Source organism: Ahaetulla prasina, chromosome 3 (assembly GCF_028640845.1).
Source record: "Ahaetulla prasina isolate Xishuangbanna chromosome 3, ASM2864084v1, whole genome shotgun sequence".
Classification (NCBI taxonomy): Eukaryota; Metazoa; Chordata; class Lepidosauria; order Squamata; family Colubridae; genus Ahaetulla; species Ahaetulla prasina.
The window spans coordinates 1483528-1505599 of NC_080541.1; the positions used below are offsets into that span (position 1 = coordinate 1483528).

Genomic DNA, 22072 nt, shown 5'->3' on the forward strand with positions numbered 1-22072 from the left:
CTGCGCAGACTGCACTGGCTACCTGTGGCCTTTCGAGTGCACTTTAAAGTGTTGGTTATGACCTTTAAAGCGCTCCATGGCTTAGGGCCTGGGTACTTACGGGACCGCCTGCTGTTACCACATGCCTCCCACCGACCCGTACGCTCTCACAGAGAGGGACTTCTCAGGGTGCCGTCCGCCAAACAATGTCGGCTGGCGGCCCCCAGGGGAAGGGCCTTCTCTGTGGGGGCTCCCACACTCTGGAACGAGCTTCCCCCGGGTTTACGCCAAATACCTGACCTTCGGACATTCCGTCGCGAACTGAAGACACATCTTTTCATTCGCGCGGGGCTGGCTTGAATTGAATTTTATTAATTTTAAATTTTATTAATTAATTTTAAATGGGGTTTTTTAGTCTAGTATATTTTAACCTATCAGGCTAATTTTAAAATAAGTTTTTTAATCTGCTTTTTAAATTGTATATTGTATTATCTGTTTTATTTTTGCCTGTACACCGCCCTGAGTCCTTCGGGAGAAGGGCGGTATAAAAATCAAATAAATAAATAAAATAAATAAATAAAAATACAGCCAGTCTGTTACAGTCTAGGCAGGGCAATTACTCAGCAGATCCCGACTTGTGGTGCACAAGAGGAGGATGAGCAATTCGGGCCCAGCACTGAGCGAGGGGGTGGGGATAGAATCAGGATCACGTGAACTGTTAGTACCACTTTATAAGGCCTTGGTAGGACCACACCTAGAATCCTGCATCCAGTTTTGGTCACCACAATAGAGAAAATGATCTTGAAACTCTAGAAAAAGTGCAGAGAAGAACAACCAGGATGATGAGGGGACTGGAGGCTAAAACATGCGATGAACGGTTGCACGAACCGGGCCTGGCTAGTCTAGTGAAGAGAAGAGAAGGACCAGGGGAGACAAGATAGTAGTCTTCCAATATTTGAGGGGCTGCCACAGAGAGGAGGAAGGGAGTCAATCTCTTCTCCAATGCACCAGAGGGCAGGACAAGAAGCAACGGATGGAAATGAATCAAGGAGGTAACTCATCAGCTAGACAGCAGGAGATGGTGAGTTCTAGTCCCACCTTAGGTATGAAAGCCAACTGGGTGACCTTGGGCCAATCACCAGGTGACTGTGAATTCTAGTCCCACCTTAATCATAAAAGCCAGCTGGGTGATCTTGGGGCAGTCCCTCTGTCTCACCTCACCTCACAGGATTGTTGTTGTGGGAAAAATAGGAAGAGGGAGGAATGTTAGATATGTTAGTCACCTCGAGTTATCCATAAAGATAATAAAAGCAGCAAATAAACAGAAATATTTCCTGAATGTGGGAGAGGAAGGGAATTGTTCACAGGCTGAAAAACAAACTAAGTTTATATTATTTACAAAATCCTTCCAATTGCTGAAATGACCCCTAAGCCACCAACGTATTTCTGACTCTCACACGCAGCCCCTGGCCACCCTGGGGGCCCTCTGGGGCCAAGCCAGCCTGAGCCCCACCACAGCTAGCGGAGACCCCCAAAGACACCCCCACCCCCACCAGCAGCCACAAGCCCCAGCTGGTGGGCTTTGCTCCGCTTTCCAAGGAGCCCCTCGTACCTCTGGATGAGCAGCTCCACCAAGTGCAGGTGCCCACAGGTGGCGGCCGCGTGCAGGGGGGTCCAGAGTTCGCTGTCGCAGGCGTTCGCATTGGCCCCGGCTTCCAGCAGCAGCTCCACCATCACCCCATAGTCGTCAATGCAGCACTGGGAAGGGGAGAGGAAGAGCAGAGGCACATGAGGGGGGCAGGCAGGGGCTCCGGAAGGGCTTGTCTGTTGGCTTGGACAGGAGGTCTCCGAGGGCCGGAAGGTGAGCCCCACTAAGCCTCTTGCTGGCTTCCCATTGCAGGTAGCCCTCGAATTACAAACATTTGTTTAGTCACTGTTCAAAGTTACAACTGAAAAAAGTGACCAGTTTTCAAACTTACGACCGTTGCAGCATCCCCATGGTCATGTGATCAGAGTTTAGAGGCTTGGCAACTGACTCGTATTTATGACGGTTCATACGATTCCCTTTTGTGACCTTCAGACAAGCCAAGCCAACGGGGAATCCAGATTCACTTAACAGCCATGTTCCTAGCTTAACTGCTGCAGTGATTCATTTAACAATGATGGTCGTAAAATGGGGCAAAACTCACTTAACAACCGACTTGCTTAGCAACAGGAATTTTGGGCTCAATGGTGAAGATTACCTCATGGTCTGAAAATGGCGTTGAAGAAAGACGGAACTAGGCCCTTCTGGATAGTGAACTTTACACTCAGTGACACTTTGTGTATTTACTCAACACAGCTGCAGAACTGTGAAAAGGTTTACAATCCACAACAGAAAGAGTGAAGGGAAAAGATAAAACCGGCACTTAAAAAAAGGTGGGATTTAGGTCCATCCCACGGATGGAGGCCTCTCCGCCTGTAGAGAGCAGCAGCAGCAGCTCCCTCCTCTCAAGGTCACCTCTGCATCACCAAGAAGAGACCCACAACGTGTCTCCCCATAGAATTCATCATCATCATCATCATCATCATCATTTAACGGTCCCCTTGCAGGGTGGAGTCTGGGCAACTGAATGGAGCTAGCACAGTGTTTACTGGCCGGATGTCCTTCCTGTCACCAATGCGGAGTTTTGTTCAGCAGATATATTCTCACTGTGCCCAGAGAGAGAAATATCTGCCTCTACCTAGGATCGAACTCACGGCCTCCTGATGGTGAGGTGAGAGCTCCATCTCTAGGCCACCGCACCACTCTGTGTCTCATAAAGTTATTAAAAGAGAAGTGTGAGGGGAAGGACAGAGGGAAAAGAACGGTCGAGGGATGAGGAGGTCATGGCTAGAGATGTCCAGGAGGACCCAGCATTCAAGACAGAGTGACTCAGGACCACAAAAGAGCCCAAAATGTCCACTGCTGAGCAAGAGACTTGTTAAGTGAGATCCCCTCTTGCATCTCATTCCTGAGAAACCGCCCCCCCCAACCCGGCCCTGAAGGTAGCTGAGGATGCAGCCTCCCCCATCAGGGGCCCTCTGGATCTCCAGGCCGATCTGGCTGGCACCAGGTGTGATGGGGCCCTGGTGGAGAGGACAGCAGCGCCACCAGCAAGGGAGGAGCCCGTGGGAAGCTGTGAGGGCTTTTTTTTTTATTATTTGCATTTATATCCCGCCCTTCTCCGAAGACTCAGGGCGGCTTACACTATGTCAAGCAATAGTCTTCATCCATTTGTATATTTATATACAAAGTCAACTTATTGCCCCCCCCCCAACAATCTGGGTCCTCATTTTACCTACCTTATAAAGGATGGAAGGCTGAGTCAACCTTGGGCCTGGTGGGACTTGAACCTGCAGTAATTGTTTTTTGTGTTTTTTTTTTATTCAAAAAGTTTTACAAAAATTTCCTTTCCCCTCCTCCTTCGCAAGGTATAGTTAAAAATAAAACAAACATATGCTAAAAAAATTTCGTCCCAACTTAATTATACCCCTACAATCATCAATTCCTAACTTCCCCCAAAAGCAATCAAAAATAATACATCATAATCATTCAAAAACAGTCTGATAACTCTTAGTCTGATATCTACGTTGAATATAGTTAATCCATTTTTTCCATTCCTTTAAGTATCTTTCTTGCGTATTGTCTTTCAAAGAGCCTGCAGTAATTGTAATTGCAGGCAGCTGTGTGTTAATAACAGGCTGCATTAGCCTGGTGAGCCACTTCCCAGCCCTGGCTTATGTATATGTGTGTGTGTGTGTGTGTGTGTGTGTGTGTGTATGTGATGGGGGGGGTCTTCCACGTAGAGCAAAACACCTGACACCTGGCCCAGGAGGTGGGAGAATGTAGGGCAGCCGGCGAGAAACCCTGGGCTCACCTGGTGCAATGCGGTCAGTCCATCCTCGTTGCTCAGGTCGGGGCTGATGCCGTTCTTAAGGAGAAAGTGAACTGTAAAAAGAAAAATATCTCTCTCAGGCCAGGAGTTTGGGGGTGGGGGGTGGGGGGGATTTTGGCTCCAAAGATGCCAAAATACAACCAGCCTGTTATGGTTCAATCTAAACAAGGCAATTACTCAGCAGATCCCTATGTGTAGTGCACAAGAGGGTGAACAATTTGGGCCCACAGCTCGGGGGCTAGGGGATAGGGATAGAATCAAGATCACCTGAAGGGTTAATACCACTTTATAATGCCTTGGTAAGGCCACACGTGGAATGCTACATCCAGTTTTGGTCGCCACGATGTAAAAAAGATGCTGAGACTCTAGAAAGAGTGCAGACAAGAGCAACAAGGATGATGAGGGGACTGGAGGCTAGAACATACAAATGAACGGTTGCAGGAATTAGGTATGTTTAGGTTAATGAAAAGAAGGATTGAGGGGGGACATGATAGCCGTGCTCCAATATCTCAGGGGTTGCCACGAAGAAGAGGGGGGTCAACCTATTCTCCAAAGCACCAAAGAAGGCAGGACAAGAAGCAATGGGTGGAAACTAATCCAGGAGAGAAGCAACCTGGAATTAAGAAGAAACTGTTAGGCAGTGAGGACAATTAGCCAGTGGAACAGCTTGCCACCAGAAGTGCTCCATCGCTGGAGGTTTTCAAGAAGAGACTGGACAGCTGCTTGTGTGAAATGATATACGGTTTCTTGGCAGAGCAGGGGACTGGACTAGACTAGAAGATCTCCAAGGTCCCTTCCAACTCTGTTATTTTGTTAAACCCCAAGAGTGTCTCAAACCAAACTTTCACCTAGACCAGGGGTGGGCAAGTGTGGCCCTTTTAAGGCTTGTCATAATGGGGCCATACCTGCCCAGCCCTGACCTTGACTCAGAGACCTCCTGAAGGCTGCCTTCATTGCGAGGAGCCACCATCAGAGGCCGAGGCAGGCTTGGCCGAAACTTCCTGGAGCTCCGGGTTGGGTGGAGTCAGCTAGGACTCACAGGTGGAAGGCCAAGAGTGACAGGGAAGGAAGCCAAGAGCTTAGCCTGCATTCAACGGAGAAACTGAACAAACAGGCCAAGGCCTAATCTCATAGACACCACACGTGGGACTGTTCAACCCTCAACAAACGGAGACATTTTGCCAAGGAAGTAACAGCCCAGGGCGTGGAGGAGGAGGAACAGCAGGGAGCCTGGAGTTCACAAAAACCTCCAATTTTGACCACTAAGGCACCTCTGCGGCTCCCGCAACGGGCAGCAGGTGAGAAATCCTGAAATCCTGCAAGGAAAGGTGAGGAGACTGCCAGATTCTGCCTGTGGAAATAGGGGTTGACATTCCATAATCTCAAGTCACTCTTCCAAATTCAGGTAGTCCTTGATTCATGACCACAATTTTATTTATTTTATTTATTTATTTATTTATTTTATTTATTTATTATTCATATTTGTATACCGCCCTATCTCCCGAAGGACTCAGGGCGGTTCACAGGCATATAAAACATTTATATACAAATTAAAATGATCATTAAAAAACTTATTCTAATGCCCAATTATTAAAAATAGAAATATAAATATTAAAACCAATTTAAAACCCCTATAAATTTAAAATCTAAGCCAGTCCTGCCAAACGTTGAGCCAAACGTTTTATTTATTTATTTATTTATTTATTTATTAATCACATTTATATACCGCCCTATCTCCCGAGGGACTCAGGGCGGTTCACAGGCAAGTAAAAGACATATAAATACACACTAAAACCACATTTAAAAAACTTATTCTACAAAGCCGAATTAAAAAGCAATATAAATAATAAAAACCCATTTAAAACCAATATAAATTTAAAAACTGATCCAGTCCTGCGCAAATGAATAAGTGTGTTTTAAGCTCGCGACGAAAGGTTCGGAGGTTTCTGTTCCTAAGTGAGATAGTTAAGTGAGTTGCTAAATGAGACATTTGTTAAGTGAATTTTGGCTCATTTTTTTTGCCATTGTTGCTAAGTGAATCACTGCAGTTGTTAAGTGAATAACCCTGTTGTTGAGTGAATCTGGCTTCCCCATTGACTTTCCCCATTAGAAGGTCACCAAAGGGGATCACGTGACCCTGGGACAAAGCAATGGTCCTAAATTCGAGTCAGGTGCCAAGCATCTGAATTTAGATCACCTGACCACGGAGACGGTCTGAAGCGTGAAAAACGGTTCTAATCACTTTTTTCAGGGCTCTCGTGAAGTGGAACGTTCACTACGTGAACCGTTGTAAGCCTGGGACCGCCTGCAGGTGTTATTCTTTTTTCATTTCCATTTTTCCCCCTTCTGCTTTACAGTGAAAGACCTCTGAGGTCCCCTTCCACCCTTGCGGGTCTACGTTTTTCCTTTTCAAGGTTATGTTTAAAAAAGGTCCTTCCCAGGAAGCCCCAGGACCCTTCCTGACACAGAACAGGGAAGTCGGTGGTCTTTGTAGGCAGAACACTATGGATGGGCTCTTAATGGCCTTCAAAGGTAGCTATCATGGTTTATGGTGCTTGCGGGTGTCCCCTGACGCAGAGAGTTGGGGGAAAAATGAAGTGCACGATGATCAAAGGCCTGGAGACTAAAACACATGAAAAACGGCTGCAGAATTTGGGTTTGGCTAGTCTGGAGAAAAGAGGAATTAGGGGTGACATGACAGTAATATTCCAGTATTTGAGGGGCTGCCCCAAAGAAGAGGGAGTCAAGCTATTCTCCAAAGCACCCGAAGGCAGGACAAGAAGCAATGGATGGAAACTCATCAAGGAGAGAAGCAACCTAGAACTAAGGAGGAATTTCCTAACCGAATGATTAATCTTGCCTCCAGAAGTTGTGGGGGCTCCAACACAGAAGAGACTGGACTGCCCCTTGCCTGAAATGAGATAGGGCTTCCTGCCTGAGCAGGGGGTTGGACTAGAAGACCTCTGAGGTCCCTTCCAGCTCAAGCTCCCCTTCCCCTGAACCCCAGGGCCCTAGGAATTTGGAATTCCTCCCATCTTTCCTTCCTTCCTAACTCCTTCCTTCCTTTCCTCTACCTCAGTCCGTCTCTCCCTCCTTGCCTTCCTCTCTCCTTTCCTTCCTCTCCTTCCTTTCCTTCTTCTCCCTCCCTCTCCCTCCTTCCTTTCCTTCCATCCATCTTTTCTTCCTCCCTCCCTTCCTCCCATCTTTCCTTCCTTCCTAACTCTTTCATTCCTTTTCTCTACCTCAGTCCGTCTCTCCCTCCTTCCTTTCCTTCCTCTCCTTCCTTTCCTTCTTCTCCCTCCCTCCCTCCTTCTCCCTCCTTCCTTTCCTTCCATCCATCTTTTCTTCCTCCCTCCCTTCCTCGTCCTGAGTGCTCTCTGGGTTTGCTTTTTCTTGCAGACATTTTCATGACCCAACTAGGTAACATCATCAGAGAGGCCCCACATCTCTGCTGGATGCATATGAAACTAGAAATCCTCAAGGAAGTGGATTTCTCAGCCATGGGTAACCTTGTGCTGCGCTGTCCGTGTACGGGATCTGAGGGGGGGAATTGTTTTACTAAGTAACATGGCTGGATAGACGTGACAAAGACAAGAATGCAGAAGAGGCTGTTTGGATGCCGAAGAAGGAAGGAACGGGAAAGCTGCCTGACGAGAAGCTGCCGAGAGAAAGGCCTTTGTTTCGAATATTGGAACGCATTCATGCGTCCCCGTAGCAAAGGAATGAAGAAGGTAAATCTAAAAAGATGACAGATTAGATTGTTTATGACGAAAGACCGAGAGATTCAGAGATCGATACAAGGAGGATCAGAGGTTCCGAATGTCAGTCAGCCGAGGGGAGGGGAGGGGAGGCGTGGGGGAGGTTTGGCAGCGGGAAGTGTGCAAATCTTGAGGGGGGGAAACGGGACCTGGAATAAAAAAAAAGAGTGAAAGTAGGAGGGCTTCGGGGAGAGAAAAGCCACGAAATGATTTGGGGGAGAAAGAAAACATTGGAAAGAATATTTAGGAATGTTAGTGACTTGCAGCGAAGGGTAGCATGGAAAGCAAGACGGAAACCATGAATATGGAACAAGAAAGGCAGCCACGGGGGGGGGGGAGCCTCTTTTGGGGAGATCTGCATCAGAGGGTGGGAAGAAGGGGTCCCCCCCTTCTTTAGACTCCACGGTGTTCCGTTTGTGGTTTAGGCCCCTTGTAAAACTTTCGGTCAGTTGTGGGTGATCAGCTTGATCAGAAGCACCGAAGGGGATCTCCCAACACAGGTAGTCCTCCACTTACGACCACCACTGAGCCCAACATCTCCATCGCTAAGCGAGACAGTTGTCTTTTGCTCAATTTTACCATCTTTCTTGCCACGGTTGTTAAGTGAATCACCATAGCTGTTAAGTTACTAACGTGGTTGTTGAGTGAATCCGGCTTCCCCGTGGATTTTGCTTATCATAAGGTTACAAAAGGGGATCACGTGACGCCCCCGGGACATTGAGACCCGTCATAAGTATGAGTCGGTTGCTGAATTGTCTGAATTTTGACCGTGGGGCTGTTGCAATGGTCGTACATGTGAAAAACGGTCATCAGTTCCGCTGTAACTTTGAATGGTCGCTAAGCGAATTGTACCTGCACTGCCTTCTCAACTGCTGAATCTAGGCTACAAGCCTTTGCATTTCCTGGTGGCCTCCCGTTCGGGCACATGCCAAGCCAGACCCACCTTAGCTTTCAAAATCAGCCAAGGCCAGCCCATTTCTGCCAGCTTAGCAGGGCAAATGCCCCGGACACACCCTCTTAAAAGCAACACTCTCCCCCCCCCCACTTCTTTCTAGGACACCCAAGCCTTTCTCAATTATCTCCAACCCCTCCTGCTAGGATTAAGTTTAAAGTCCTGGCTTCGGTCAAACACGTGACTAGTCCTCACGAAGGCCAGCCATCTATCATCCAGATAAGCCAAAACGTGATCCAGAAACTAAATTACTTCCAATGAAATGCCACTCCTTCCTCTAGAGGAGAGCCGGGTGAATTTTCAACTCCCAGAATTCCCGAGCCAGCAGGCAGCCAGCTGCACAAAGGGATATTGGAGTAGGATTTATATCCTAACACAGAAGATTCTTAAGGTGAATATAGAGAGACCGATCTTTTAGGTCTAATAAGGAACGTTGGAAAAAAATTGGAACTTAGAGGTCATACATGTTGAAGGAGCAAGATTACTTTGTGTACAAAAATGGAAGGACACGTCGATTCCCACAATGGATGAATGGCTACAAAATTGGATGGAGTTAGCAGAGGGGGCTAAATTGACTGCTTTGATTCAAGAAAAGAACACAATTTTGTTTTCATTTTGGAAATCTCTTCTGGACTTTGTGCTTGGGGTGGAGAGAAAAAACGAAGCTTTGATTTTGGGTTTTGCTGATTGGATAGGTTTGGTGCCACAGAAATGGCCTAGTATATATTATTATATAAAAGTAAGAAGTGGAGGTTTTGCGTTATTGCCTTATTCCCCTGCACCAAAAGGAATCGAAAGTCCATGCTTTTCCGTTTCGTTTTCCCACTCTCTCTTACACTTTTCACCCTTCCCTTTTTCCTCCCCTATTTTCATTTTTCTTTATAATTTTGTATTTTATACTTTGAGACTTACAAATTCTGAACCACAAGGAATTCTGGGAGTCGAAGTCCACGGGTTGTGGACAGGCCCTAATTGCCCGCCCTGCCCTAAAGGATTTTCCCCCCTTTTCCACTTTGTTTGCTTTCTTATTTGTCTGTCTTCCTTACAGAGAGAGCTTTCTGCTTGCAGCGCTCGCTCTGAGCGACTAAATCTTCTGCTTTTTCTTGAGCTAAAAAGCCTGGCCAAGGGCTGCTTCAATCCTCTCATTTTCTCCAAGCTTCAGCTTGCTGTAAATATATGCTAGGCTTATTTCAAATACCACAAGCATTACGGAAGACATCGTCTATTTTGGCTTTTGTTTCTTCCGTCACTACCACTAAAGGGTTTTCAATTTTATTTGTTTTTTTAGTTTTTAGTTCTTCTTGTAGTCATTTTTTTCTAAGGCGAAAGACTCAGATTAAATGATGAAAATGTCAGGAATGCTACCTATTAAGAAGGATGTATGCAAAAGTGCTGAAATGCTATACAAAGTTATGAAAGTTGTCCCAATATAACCTAGTAAAATGTAATAGGATATTTTGGCATGAAATCTAGTCTACCGTCCAACGCCAGCTCATTTCTTCTGTCATTCTGGAAGGTAGATCCAGCTGATTACGATACAGCATACTTTTATAACTGGTGGCAGGTTAGATCAGACACAGGTTGTCCCTTCCTTTGGGATATTTGCAGAAAAATGTTAGGAAAGTGTTAACCTTGAGTTGATCACATTCGAACTCCTAGCAGTGGGCAGAGTCAGCCTGCAATACTGCATTCTAACTACTGCATACCATGAATGGATGGATGGATAATAGCATCCTACAATCAAGGAGAAATTTCCTGACAATGAGAATAATTAATCGGTGGAACAGCTTGCCTCCAGAAATTGTGGATGCTCCTTCATTGAGGGTTTTCAAGAAGAGACTGGACAGCCATTTGAGTGGGATGGTATAGGCTCTCCAACCTTGAGCAGAAGGGTTGGACCAGATTCTAGAAGATCTCTGATGTTCCTTCCAGCCCTAGAATTCTATGGTTCTATGTATTATTGGTTTCCAAATAATATATTACAGGTATTCCTCGACTTACCATAGTTCATTCAGTGACCATTCAAAATTACAACGGCACTAAAAAAGTGACTTACGACCAATTTTCACACTCACAGGATCAAAATTCAGCAACTGGCTCGTATTTATGACGGTTGCAGTGTTCCGGGGTCACGTGATCCCTTTTGGTGACCTTCGGACGAGCAAACTCAATGGGGAAGCCAGATTCACTTAAAGACCGCGTTAGTAGCAACAACTGCAAGAAAGATTGTAAACTAGGGCAAAACTGGCTTAACAACTGTCTCACTTAGCAACAGAAATTTGGGGCTGAACTGTGGTTGTAAGTAGCACTTGATACTTAACAAACCAAATGAGTCTGGATGGATCAGAGATCAAATCTTGGACGCAACTCCCGAAAATGCCACACTGCAGCAGTTTGGTGTAGGGTCTCCTGCTTGGGCAGGAGAATGGACTAGATGACCTACAAGGTCCCTTCCAACTCTGTTAATCTGTTAAAGGGAGATGAAAAATTATGAGAAATTAGGATTTATATAGAAGACCCGAGCATTGATGGAGAATAATCTTACAGCACCTATTTCTATTTTTAAAAAACGAAAAGCGCAGACACCCCCCCCCCCAAAAAAATTATCTGACCGTAATGGTCACAACCTACCTATTGTATCCCGATGCCACTCGGGGAAAAAGAATTAAACATTGCAACACGGGCCGTGAAAAGGCTGCCTACCTCCATGTCCGTCTGCCTGTCCTACTTCTGGGAGATACATAAAACAAAAGGCCTCTTGTTTGTCCCCACAAAGAAATTATTGCCTTGCTTCCTTCGGGAAGTCTCTAAAAGTTGAGCAAACTGTAATTATGTCTCTGCTCCATCCTTCTCTCTCTCTCTCTCTCTCTCTCTCTCTTTCTCTCTCTCTCTTTCTCTTTCTTTCTTTCTTGCTGCCCACCTGATGGTTGTGTTTGCTTTCATCTCCCAAGGTTCCCAAGGGAGGAGCCCCGCAGGCAGAAGGCAAAGATGGTCTCCAGCCTAAGAGGAAGGCAGTAGTTCCATCTTTCTTTCTTTGTTTATATATATATATATATAAACCCTGCTTTTATTATTTTTATGAATAACTCAATGAGGCAAACATACCTAATGCTCCTGCCTCCTCCTATTTTCCCCACAACAACAACCCTGTGAGGTGAATTGGGGGGGGAGGGGAGAGAGAAAGAGAGAGGGAGGGAGGGAGAAGGGGAGAGACTGGGCCAAGGACACCCAGTTGGCTTTCACAGCTAAGGCAATACTTGAACTCACAGCCTCTGGCTTTCTAGCCCGGAGCCTTAACCACTATACAAATTGGCTCTCCTAATTTCATAGGGCTCGAAGGGGCTTTAGGGGTCTTCTAGTCCAGCCCCATGCCCAAGGCAGGAGGGCTGATACCATCCCAGACAGATGGAGCCTCCGTCGTGTCTTCCAGCTTCTTTTCAGTTTGTTCTGTTCTTGCCTCTACCTGTTCAATTCTTCGCTCGTTTTTTGCTGTCGTTTCTTGAATCTTTTCCATCTTATCATCCAATGTTTTAATGTCTTCTTTCATTTCATCATGGTTGTTAGTCACAGACTAACAAGGTTTTCATCATTACTTCCTGAATCGTGTTTAATGCTGTTTGTATACTCTGCAACGTTGGGGCTGATCCTGGTTTCTCAGCGCTTGACAAATCTGTTATTGATTTCTGTCCCGCAGGGAAGGCTATTCCTGGGGTTGCTTTCGTAACTGTGGATGTGTTTGACATTTTGAGAACTTGGAAGAAATTATTCCACCGTACCATACAGTGTTTAATCCTATACTATAGAGTGGTCTACCTTTTATCTCTATCAAGATATACTAAATAGAATGCAAACGTAATCTAATCAAATGTAAAATCTGTTTAGTATCCACATTATTATACCAATCAACTATTATATACGGCACTATTTTTGCCTATTTTTATCTATTCAAAATCAAACATACAAGATCCTAAGTTAATCCTAAATTAATATCTTAAATCAATCCAATTTAGCAGAATATAACTATAAATATAATGAACAAAGAAGCAAGACCAATTCTATAATCAATTTGTAAATCTATAAGAGAGAAAGTATCTTATAATTAAATATAGGTATATAAGCAGAGAGAGGAGGGGAATAATTAATACATTAGAATCTATTCAATAAAAGGTATAGAAATATATCAATATATAAAGGGATACAAAAAAAAGATAGTCAATTGATTATAATTAGATCCCACTCCAGAGTTATCACCCTAGTAATCAGATGTTATCTAGTTGGGTCATGAAACATCTGCAAGAAAATGGCCAAGCTCAGAGAGCATCAAGGACTCCACGGTTCTCCTCCTCTTCCTCCTTTTCCCCACCCTTCTCCTCCTCCTCTTTGCAAACCCCACTCCCTCCAAGCACTGATGATGTTACCTAGTTGGGCAATGAAACACCTGCGAGAAAACAGGCAAGCTCAGAGAGCACCAAGGACCCTATAGTCCTCCTCCTCCTCCTCCTCTCTACAAACCCCCTCCCTTCTAGCACTGATGATGTTACCTACCGTAGTTGGGTAATGAGACATCTGCAGGAAAACCACCAAGCTCAGAGAGCACCAAGGACCCTTCATTTCAACCCTGAGCTCAAAGAATCTCCTTCGCTGGTATCAAAGCCCCTTCCTCCAGCATCAACAGCCCTCCCCAAGAGGAAGCCCTCCTCCCAACCAGGCCCCTCATCCTTTCTCAGAAACTGACAGTGATGGATGACTGCAGCCCAGCACCAGGTTTGAATCAGTGCTGATGCTCACCTGGCACGGGAGGTAAAAAAGCTACCAGAGAGCATAGGAAGCATCTGCTGGGTCTGGAAGAATAACACACTCAACCTTCCAAATATCAATAAAAACTCCCTTGGTATGACCCGTAATCCCTTAACTCGGGGTAGAGTTGGGGCTGAATGGAGCTGAGCATTTACTGGCTGGATGCCCTTCCTGACACCACAGGGAGCTCACAGCAGATATCAATAAAGGAGAATACAGGCAGTCCTCAACTTACAATTCATTTACTGATTGTTCAAAGATACAACGTCCCTGAAAAAAGTGACATGTGAGCCTTCTTTACAGTGACAACCTTTGTAGCATCTCCACGATCATGTGATCAAAATTCAGAGGCTGGGCCTTGTGGCCGTGGCTGTGTCCCAAAGTCACGGGATCCCCTTTTGCAACCTTCTGACAAACAAAGTCAATGGGGAAGCCAGATTCACTTAACAACCGGGTTACTAACTTATTAACTGCGGTGCTTCGCTTATCAATGGTGGCAAGAAAGTTTGTAAAAAGGGGGCAAAACTCACTGAACAAATGCCTCACTTAACAACCGAAAATTTGGGCTCAGTTGTGGTGGTTTGTGGAGGACCACCTCTATTTCTCCCTTCCAAATGTGTCCACCAGGCCAAAAGACAATTGATGTGATCAGGGAAAGTCTTAGGTGCGCAACTCTGGGGAGACTCTTGGAACCCTCTTGTCTCAACACCCCTGCGGAAGAGATGCGTCTCCCCCACCTACCTTCCTCCACATCGTTGCGGCTGGCAGCCTCCAAAAGCTGGACGTTTTCAGGAAAGGCCACCTTCTTCTCCTTGGCGGCCCTCCGTCTCCTCTTCTCCCCTTTAGCCTTCTTGCCCTGCACGTCCTTCTCAAACTGCGCCCACTTCTTCAGCTGCTGGGTGCGGCGCTTCTGGGCATGCTTGAGCCGCTCCTGGGTGCCCATCCGGGCAACTGCTGACATCTCAGCCAGCAGCTCCAGGTGGTCTGCCATGCCTGGCCAAATGCAAAAGCTCACCTGCAACTCGTGGTTCAAAGCATTTGGAAATGATGGACGGGAGCAGGCAGGGGGAGGGGTGGAGGGGCCGAAAAGCTCTCTCTCTCTCTCTCTCTCTCAAGTACCAACGGCAACTCTTCAGAAGAGCCTGGCAAGAAGACAGCGACACCCAGGCCGGTCAAAGTGCATCTTCACAAATTTGGGAGAAAGCTGGTTTCTAATCACTCAAGGGAGTCTCTCCGCAGCTGGTGCCAATCCTAACAAGGAAAGCTGCCCCTTTCTTGCCTCCCTCATCCAGGCAGGACCTGTGAAAATGGGTAGCCACAAAAAGGAGGATCTGTGAAGCGGCTCTAAAGGGAGGCTCGGGAGGCCCTTGGGCTGCCCAGGGTGAGGGGCTCCAGCTGAAGGAGGGAGGGCTGCTGCTAGCCCTTGTCCTCCATGTTCAAAAGACCCCCACTGGGGAAAAGAGCAAAGCATCTATCCTTCGGCCCGGCCCTTCAAACACCAAACTCAGCCTGGGTCTCAGCCCCGTTTGACCAATCGTTCCAGGTGTCCCGGTGGAGAGAGGTGACTTCCGATTCTGAGGGCGATCTCAATCTCTTTACAACACTCCTCCTCTGGCGTCCCTAAAAGAGGACTTCAGCGCCTGGGGGCAGAGCTTACACTCCTGAGAGTGGCCCAGAGCCACCCCTGCCAGAGAAGGAGCCCACGGCTGCATCTTCTCCCAAGCGGAGCCGGCAGCTGGCCGCACATTCCAAGCCTTCCTTCGTCCCAGCAGCTGCTTCAGAGCAAAGTCCTTGACAGAGCTCTTTCGCTCTCCTTCTCCCCGCAAGGCATGGGCTCTCCTCCTCGCCTCTAGCAACTTAATTAGCCAATGGATTTGTCAATAAAGAAAAACTTCCTCGGAGCCGTCGGCTGCTTTCAAGGGGGCCGTTTCACTCCAGCTGTTCTCCCGGAGCACCGCAGGACAAACCGGTCGACGGACAGACGGACGGACGGACAGCTGCCTGGCTGGTGGGCTGGAGTAAGCCCTGCCGGCTGAAGACTCCTCCCTTCGTGTGGCACTACTGGGGCGCTGGGCTGAGCTTTCCGCCTAGTCTCCAGCAAAGGGCTGCCTGGAAAGTCCTGCAGCAGAGGAGGAAGAAGGAAGCCGATCAGGCAGGGCTTAGAGGCCGCCACACACCCAGAACACCTAAGCCCCCTCTGGGCCAGACAAAGCGCTGGCTCTTGCCCTGCCTTCCTCCAGCATTAGCCCACAGTCAAAGCGGAAGCCAATGACTGGGAGGTAACACAACGCAGATCAGGTTACCAAAAGGGGAGGAGGGGGCTCTTTTCAGCCCTGGGTGACCCCCTGTTCAGACAGGGACCCCCTTCCCTTTCCAGGAGCCTCCAGAAATTAGACATCCTTCACATTTCCCAGCATCTGCATCCTTCTTTACCTAATCCCCCTGGGAGGGACTGGCTGGGGGATCCTTGCCTTGGGACAAAGAGCAGGGGGAGTTGAGCGAGAGACAGATTAAGGGCTTAAGGGGGAAACTGTAAAAGATTTAAGTGCCTGAGGGCCCCAAGTGTAGACAGCAGATTGGCCCAGAGAAGTAACAGAATGGTAGAATAAAGGTGTTGAAAGGGATCTTGGAGGTCTTCTAGTCCAACCCCCTGCTCAAGCAGGAAACCCTATACCATTCCAGACAAATGGTCTCTTCTTAAAACCCTCCAGTGATGGAGCACCCAAAACTTCTGGAGGCAAGCTGTTCCACTGGCTAACTGTCCTCACTATCAGGAAGTTCCAGGCTGCTTCTGTCCTTGGTTAGTCTCCATCCCTTGCTTCTTGTCCTGCCTTCAGGCTCTTTGGAGAATAGCTTGACTCCCTTTTCTTTGTGAAAACTCCTGAGATACTGGAAGACTGCTATCCTGTCACCCCTGGTCCTTCTCTCCATTAAACCAGACCTACCCAATTCCAGCAACTGTTCCTCATATGTTCTAGCCTAAAGAGCCAGCTCAGGAATTCTGGGAGTTGAAGTCCTTGTAAAGTCGCCATAATCGTCCACCCCTGATCTAAACCAAAACCTTTCAGGACCAAGTCAGAAGAATCTCAGAACTCCCAAACATTCCTGCCGGTCAAACTCCATCTGAATTTGGGTTCCTTCAGTAAATTTTCCTCCAGAACCGAAGTGACTCCTCCAGAAAGGATGCTTTTAATCCAAACCACTTTTTGGGTCCCCCCAAAAATGCTCAATATCTCTAAATGCCCCCCAAATCCCTGCCAGCAGCATCGGATGGAAATGCATCCAACCAGCAAGACTCTTAGAAACTCGAGGCTCCCTTCTCCAGAGGAAACAGGACCCAGAGAAGGTGCTCTAAAAACTGGAGAAAACGCAGAGGCCCATTTCAGCCCCCACTAAAGAGGATGGGAAAATCTACGGTTTTCCTCTGCACTGCGTGTCCCAAAGGCGCTTTTTCAGGAGGCAACTGGCCTTTCTGGTTTTTCCTTTTGAAGATGTTTACAGCTGGTCATTTGCATCCTTTTAGAGGATGCATTTCTAATTTTTCCTCTGGAACTCCATTCCTGCTCCCATTACCATTCAAAAGGTGTTCATCCCAAATTGTATCGCTAAAAGTCCAGAGGAGGAATTGCAGTCTACAGGAGCCGTGACCCTGAGGACACAGATAAACCTCCAAGCGATGCAGGTGACCAGCTGCCTGCAAGGAGGATCAATCCTTCCATTCCCCACCATCCAGTCAGAGCTGAAGAAGCTTCTGGGAGGAGAAGCAAAACCTCTTCAAAGACAAACCAGAAAGTCCAGTTGCCTCTTGGAAAAAGCCCTTTGGGGACATTAAATGGGTGGTTATAAAACAAGGACTACCTGTAAGGTGGCTGGGGAGTTCCTGTTAAAGGTGGCCTAGATACATTTTAAATCAGTATAAATAAATATTGCTTCAAGTTCCAGGAACCGGAGACCTTCCCTGCTTTCTCTCCTCCACCCTGCATCTCTCAAGAGCCAGGAAGGCAGCAGCAGACAATTCCTAGCCAGCATAATCTGCAGATCTGCCACCTCACCAAATGGCCACCAAAATCTGGCCGGACTCACTTGGGGCAAAATGGCTCAGGAGGATGTAAACGTTCCCATTTTTTTCTCCAATCAAACTCCACCTAGCTGGGTTTAACACGCTGATCACACCCCAAACGGCTCTTATAAAGGAGCTGACTTAGTCCAGCCGTGATAAAACTAAGATTCCTTACAGCCAGAACAGCTTACAGCTTAGCCTGTAATTAAAACAAGCTACAACAATTAAACCTGAGCAAGCTAAACCACAGAGCTACCACAGAATTCCACACCGAGCAATCCTAAAATTCCAGTTCAAAAAATGTAATTGTACTTGGTTGCCGCATAATGAGCTTACTGGAAAACATTTTGGGGAAATTCCTGATAAAATCTTCCACATGAGCAAAGAGGGGAAAAAGCAATTAGGGATTTCCAGTCACATCAGAGAGGGGTGGGATTAGCCCTCTGCATAGCTCCTGGAGCTTTTCGTGGACTAATAAAAGCAGACAAGTAAGTTTTATATGCAAACAAAAGACATTTGCACAATCTGTCCATGTTACAAAATTGAGTTTTGCTACCAAAAAAACCCTCCAAAAATTCATGCTGGTGCATAATTTCCTAAAAAAAACCCACATGCACTACAATGAGTATATGCAATACCAGTTACCTAAATCCTGGGGAAACAATGGGCATGTTTCTGACAATACTTTGCCAATACTGAGAGCTTCCAGAAACAATGAGGCAGGTCTGGTTGCAGAGGTTTCATTACCCACCTAGGTGACAACATCAGTGCTAGAAGGGAACAAAGTCTGAGGAGTGGGGGAGGAAGGGAGAGGAGGAAGAAGACTGTAAGGTCCTTGGTGCTCTCTGAGCTTGGTAGCTTTCTTGCAGAGGTTTCATTACCCAAGCTAGCACTGATGATGTGACCTAGACAGGTCGTGAAACGTCTGCAAGAAAACCACCAAGCTCAGAGAGCACCAAGAAACCCACCGTTTTCTTCCTCTTCCATCTTCCCTTCCTCTTCTCTGCAAACCCCACTCCCTTCTAGCACTGATGAGGTTACCTAGTTGGGTCGTGAAACATCTGCAAGGAAACAACCAATCTCAGAGAGCACCAAGGACCCCACAGTAGTCCTTCCTCTCCCCATGAACCCCCCTCCCTTCCAGCATTGATGGTGTTCCCTAGTTGGGTAATGAAACGACAAATGTTCTCTTTTAAAGTTGCATTCATTATATTCAGAAATCCACTGCAATAGGAAGGCCCCAGACCGCCCTTGGCTTCCCAGTCACTGGAGGGGACCCCCCAGGATTGCTGGTGCTGCCATCAGGCCTGAGAAACCAAGCAGCTCTCCACCAGATCTCCTGTTTTGAAAGTTAGCCCAACCCTGAGCCATTTGATTGGCAACAGGAGTTCCAGGGGCCACAGATCAATCATTGGGGGTGGGGTGGGCTGACGTTTGAATGCAACAACCCCCCCCCAAAAGAGTCCTACCTCTGTGCTCTTCCTCCATTGTTTCCGGTGGCCCTTGGTGTCCTTCGGAAGCCAACTGATCAATGCCCAGGAGCCCTTCTGGTTAACAAGCCCTGGTTTCAGCAATAATAGAAAAGCTGCGGCTGCCCTCCTCTCCCACCCACCCAACCAGTCAGGCAGCGGCTGCTGCGGCATTCCTGCTGCCCCACGCCATGCCGGGGCACCCACGCAACCTGCCCCAGGTGAAATACGGTATGCAGGAACTCCCGACTCTTCCTGGAATCAGGAATGTGAAGAATTTGGCAAGAGCAGGAGCAGCCCAGCAAGCAAAGAGAAGCCAGCATTTACTGGGCTTGCAGGCCCTGGGTGCTCCTCCATGCAAGGCCTCCTGGATGCAGCCGGAGACGAGAGAGCTCGCTGTGTCTCCTCTCCTGGGGACAAGACCCCACGCAGAAAATCAAACCCAGAACTATTCTGAACAAACTGCAATGGTGTTAAAATGACAGAGAAGCCCTCAACCATTGTTAAGTGAAGCACTGCAGTTGTTAAGTTAGTCACACGGTTGTTAAGTGAATTGACTTTGCTTGTCAGGTCGCAAAAGGGGATCATGAAACCCCCAGGACACTGTGACCATCATAAATACAACTCGGTTACCAAGATTCGAATTTTGATCAGTGACCCTGGGGCTGCTGCAACGGTCGTAAGTGTGAAAAACGGTCATAAGTCACTCATTTCAGCGCCGTTGTAACTTGGTCCTCGGATTTACATCGGTGGCAGCATCCCTGCGGTCAGATGCTCACCACTTCCGACCTCCTTTAGTGGCTTCCTACAAGCAAAGTCGATGGGAAAGCTGGCAGGAAGTTGCAAATACATCCTCACTTAACAACTCACAGTGATCTGCGTAACAACCTCAACCAAAAGTGCCAGAATTACTCAACAGAGCAGCTGGATGATGTCCTGCTTCAGGACTGTGTTGGCTTGTTTATTTTCAACCCTTTATTATTTTTCTAAGTAACTCAAGGCGGTGAACATACCTATTCCTCTTCCTCCTCCTCCTCCTCCTCCTCCTCCTCCTCCTCCTCCTCCTCCTCCTCCTCCTCCTCCTCCTCCATGCTCAACGACAACCCTGTGGGTTGGGCAGAGAGAGGGGGGCGGGGGGTGGAGGCTGGGCCAAAGTCAGCCAGCCGGCTTTTGTGCCTAAAGTGAAACTAGAACTCTCCGTTTCTCTGAGTTTAGCCTGGTGCCTTGACCGTGAAGACCTTGGCCACAGAAATTCCCACCTCAATTACCGTCTATGGAGATGCTCCATCATCCAGGTCATGATTGCCCCAAAGGTGCTTTTAAGGAGGCAACTGAACTTTCTGGCTTTTCTTTGAAGACCTTTCGCTTCTCATCCAAGAAGCTTCTTCAGCTCTGACTGGATGGTGGGTTCCTTCCATTCCCCACCATCCAGTCAGAGCTGAAGAAGCTTCATGGAAGAGAAGCGAAAGGTCTTCGAAGAAAAAAGAAGAAGAAGCCACTGGGACTCAATTACCGTCACTGAGGATTACCTGTATGACTGCTGAGCCAGGTGCTCCCTGCCTTGTTCCTGTACATGGTGTTCTGCCTATCTAAGGGCAGCCCCCTGCATTTCCCACCACTGAGGGGTGTTTTCTTAGCTAGAGTCCGACGTTCAGGTTTATCAAGATCCTTTGGAATCCTGAGCCTTTCTTGCAACCCCCCCCACCCCCCATTCAAAGCAAGGCCTCTGGTCTCTTTTGCATCAGAAACACAGCCCGATTGGCCCCCCCCACCCCCACCCTCCATCTCCTCTTCAGAAAAGACCCAAAGTGCCAGGCCTTCCTCCTCTGGGCATCCGTTCAGCCATTGGCAAGTGTCCTGAAAGAGGGAGAGCCTTCCCAGGTAGGAGACGCATCCAAAGGAGCTAACGTTACTTTATTGTAAGACTTTATCAGGGGTCTCCAAACTAGCCCACTTTAAGACTTTTAAGACTTGTGGAACTCCCAGAATTCCCCAGCCAACATGGCCTCATGGCTGCCTTGAGGAATCCACAAGTCTTAAAAGTTGCCATGTTTGGAGACCGCTGGGATATAGTAGCAGAACCTTCCAAGAATGAAAGTACAAGCCTTCTACTCATCTTTTTTACTCCTGAGAAACTAGGAAACATCCCTTCAGAGCAAGGTGGGTTTGATTTAAATCAACTCAATTTAAATCATAATTTTTAAAGAGCCACTGTCGCATCTCCTCCTCTGACCCACGGTTGACCCGCCAACAATCTCAACACCGCAGAATATGCAGCCTCATGCTAGATAACTAAGCTCCATTTCATGCTGAATAAATTATTAATGTAACTTAAATAGAAAACTATCTTTAGATTTTTATATTCCAAAAGCATTTTATTAAAATAAATTTGATAAAAATTAAAAAAATCCGACTTAAATTGAAAAAAATCTGATTTTTTTTTAAAATCATCGATTTTTATCCACCCTGCTTCTGAGCTTCAGAAGCTTTTTAAAGAAGAGATTGGGCAGCCATTTGTGTGAACTGCTGTCAGGTCTCGTCCTGAGCAGGTGGTTGGGCTAGAAGACCTCCAAGGTCCCTTTCAACTCTTTGTTATTTTGTTCTAGTATTCTTCTTGTGTCATTATGTAGCTGTGGACTATGAATTCTCTTATCTGACCATTCCCAAGCGCATCCTCACAGACCATTACAGCAGGGCTTTCCAAACCTGGCAACTAAGCCTGTGGACTTTAACTCCCAGAATTCCCCAGCCAGCCTGGCTGGCTGGGGAATTCTGGGAGTTGAAATCCACAAGGCTTAAAGCTACCAGGTTTGGAAGCCCTGCATTACTGTTTTACAAGGCCTCATAAACCTGGCTGTCTAGTAAAACTTAACTGGTCAAATAATAAGTATTTGTTTGTTCCGAGCCAGCAGCCTCACACGGAACTCGTATTTGTCTCCGGCAAAATCTAGGCACAGCCAGGCCCTCTGCCCCCAAAGAGGCACTTTCTTTGCTTGCTTCTGTCTTCGGTTACCTGGTCAAAGCCCCTCCCATCATTCTGGCAAAGGTAGAATGAGGACACCTGTGAGGAAAAAGACAGCTTCCGGGTGTCAGGAACACCTTCTTAAAGGAAGGAGTTCTGCACAGCAGCCCAGACCTGA

General features: G+C 47.2%; 1 protein-coding gene across 4 annotated transcripts in view; it reads right to left on the bottom strand.

Annotated features, from left to right (window-relative positions):
- Nucleotides 1–22072, bottom strand: part of PPP1R16A (protein phosphatase 1 regulatory subunit 16A) — a 40534-nt gene that overhangs the window by 12675 nt on the left and 5787 nt on the right. For 2 of the 4 annotated variants that reach the window (XM_058179096.1, XM_058179098.1), the window contains 3 exons: nucleotides 14145–15522; nucleotides 3879–3949; nucleotides 1592–1737 (listed from right to left, as the gene is read on the bottom strand). In XM_058179096.1, the coding sequence (XP_058035079.1) occupies nucleotides 1592–1737; nucleotides 3879–3949; nucleotides 14145–14394 (467 nt within the window). In that variant the 5' untranslated portion in view covers nucleotides 14395–15522. Of the gene's footprint in view, nucleotides 1–1591; nucleotides 1738–3878; nucleotides 3950–14144; nucleotides 15523–18932; nucleotides 19070–22072 lie in introns of those variants that run through there. The other 2 variants (XM_058179097.1, XM_058179099.1) reach the window with 2 other exon arrangements.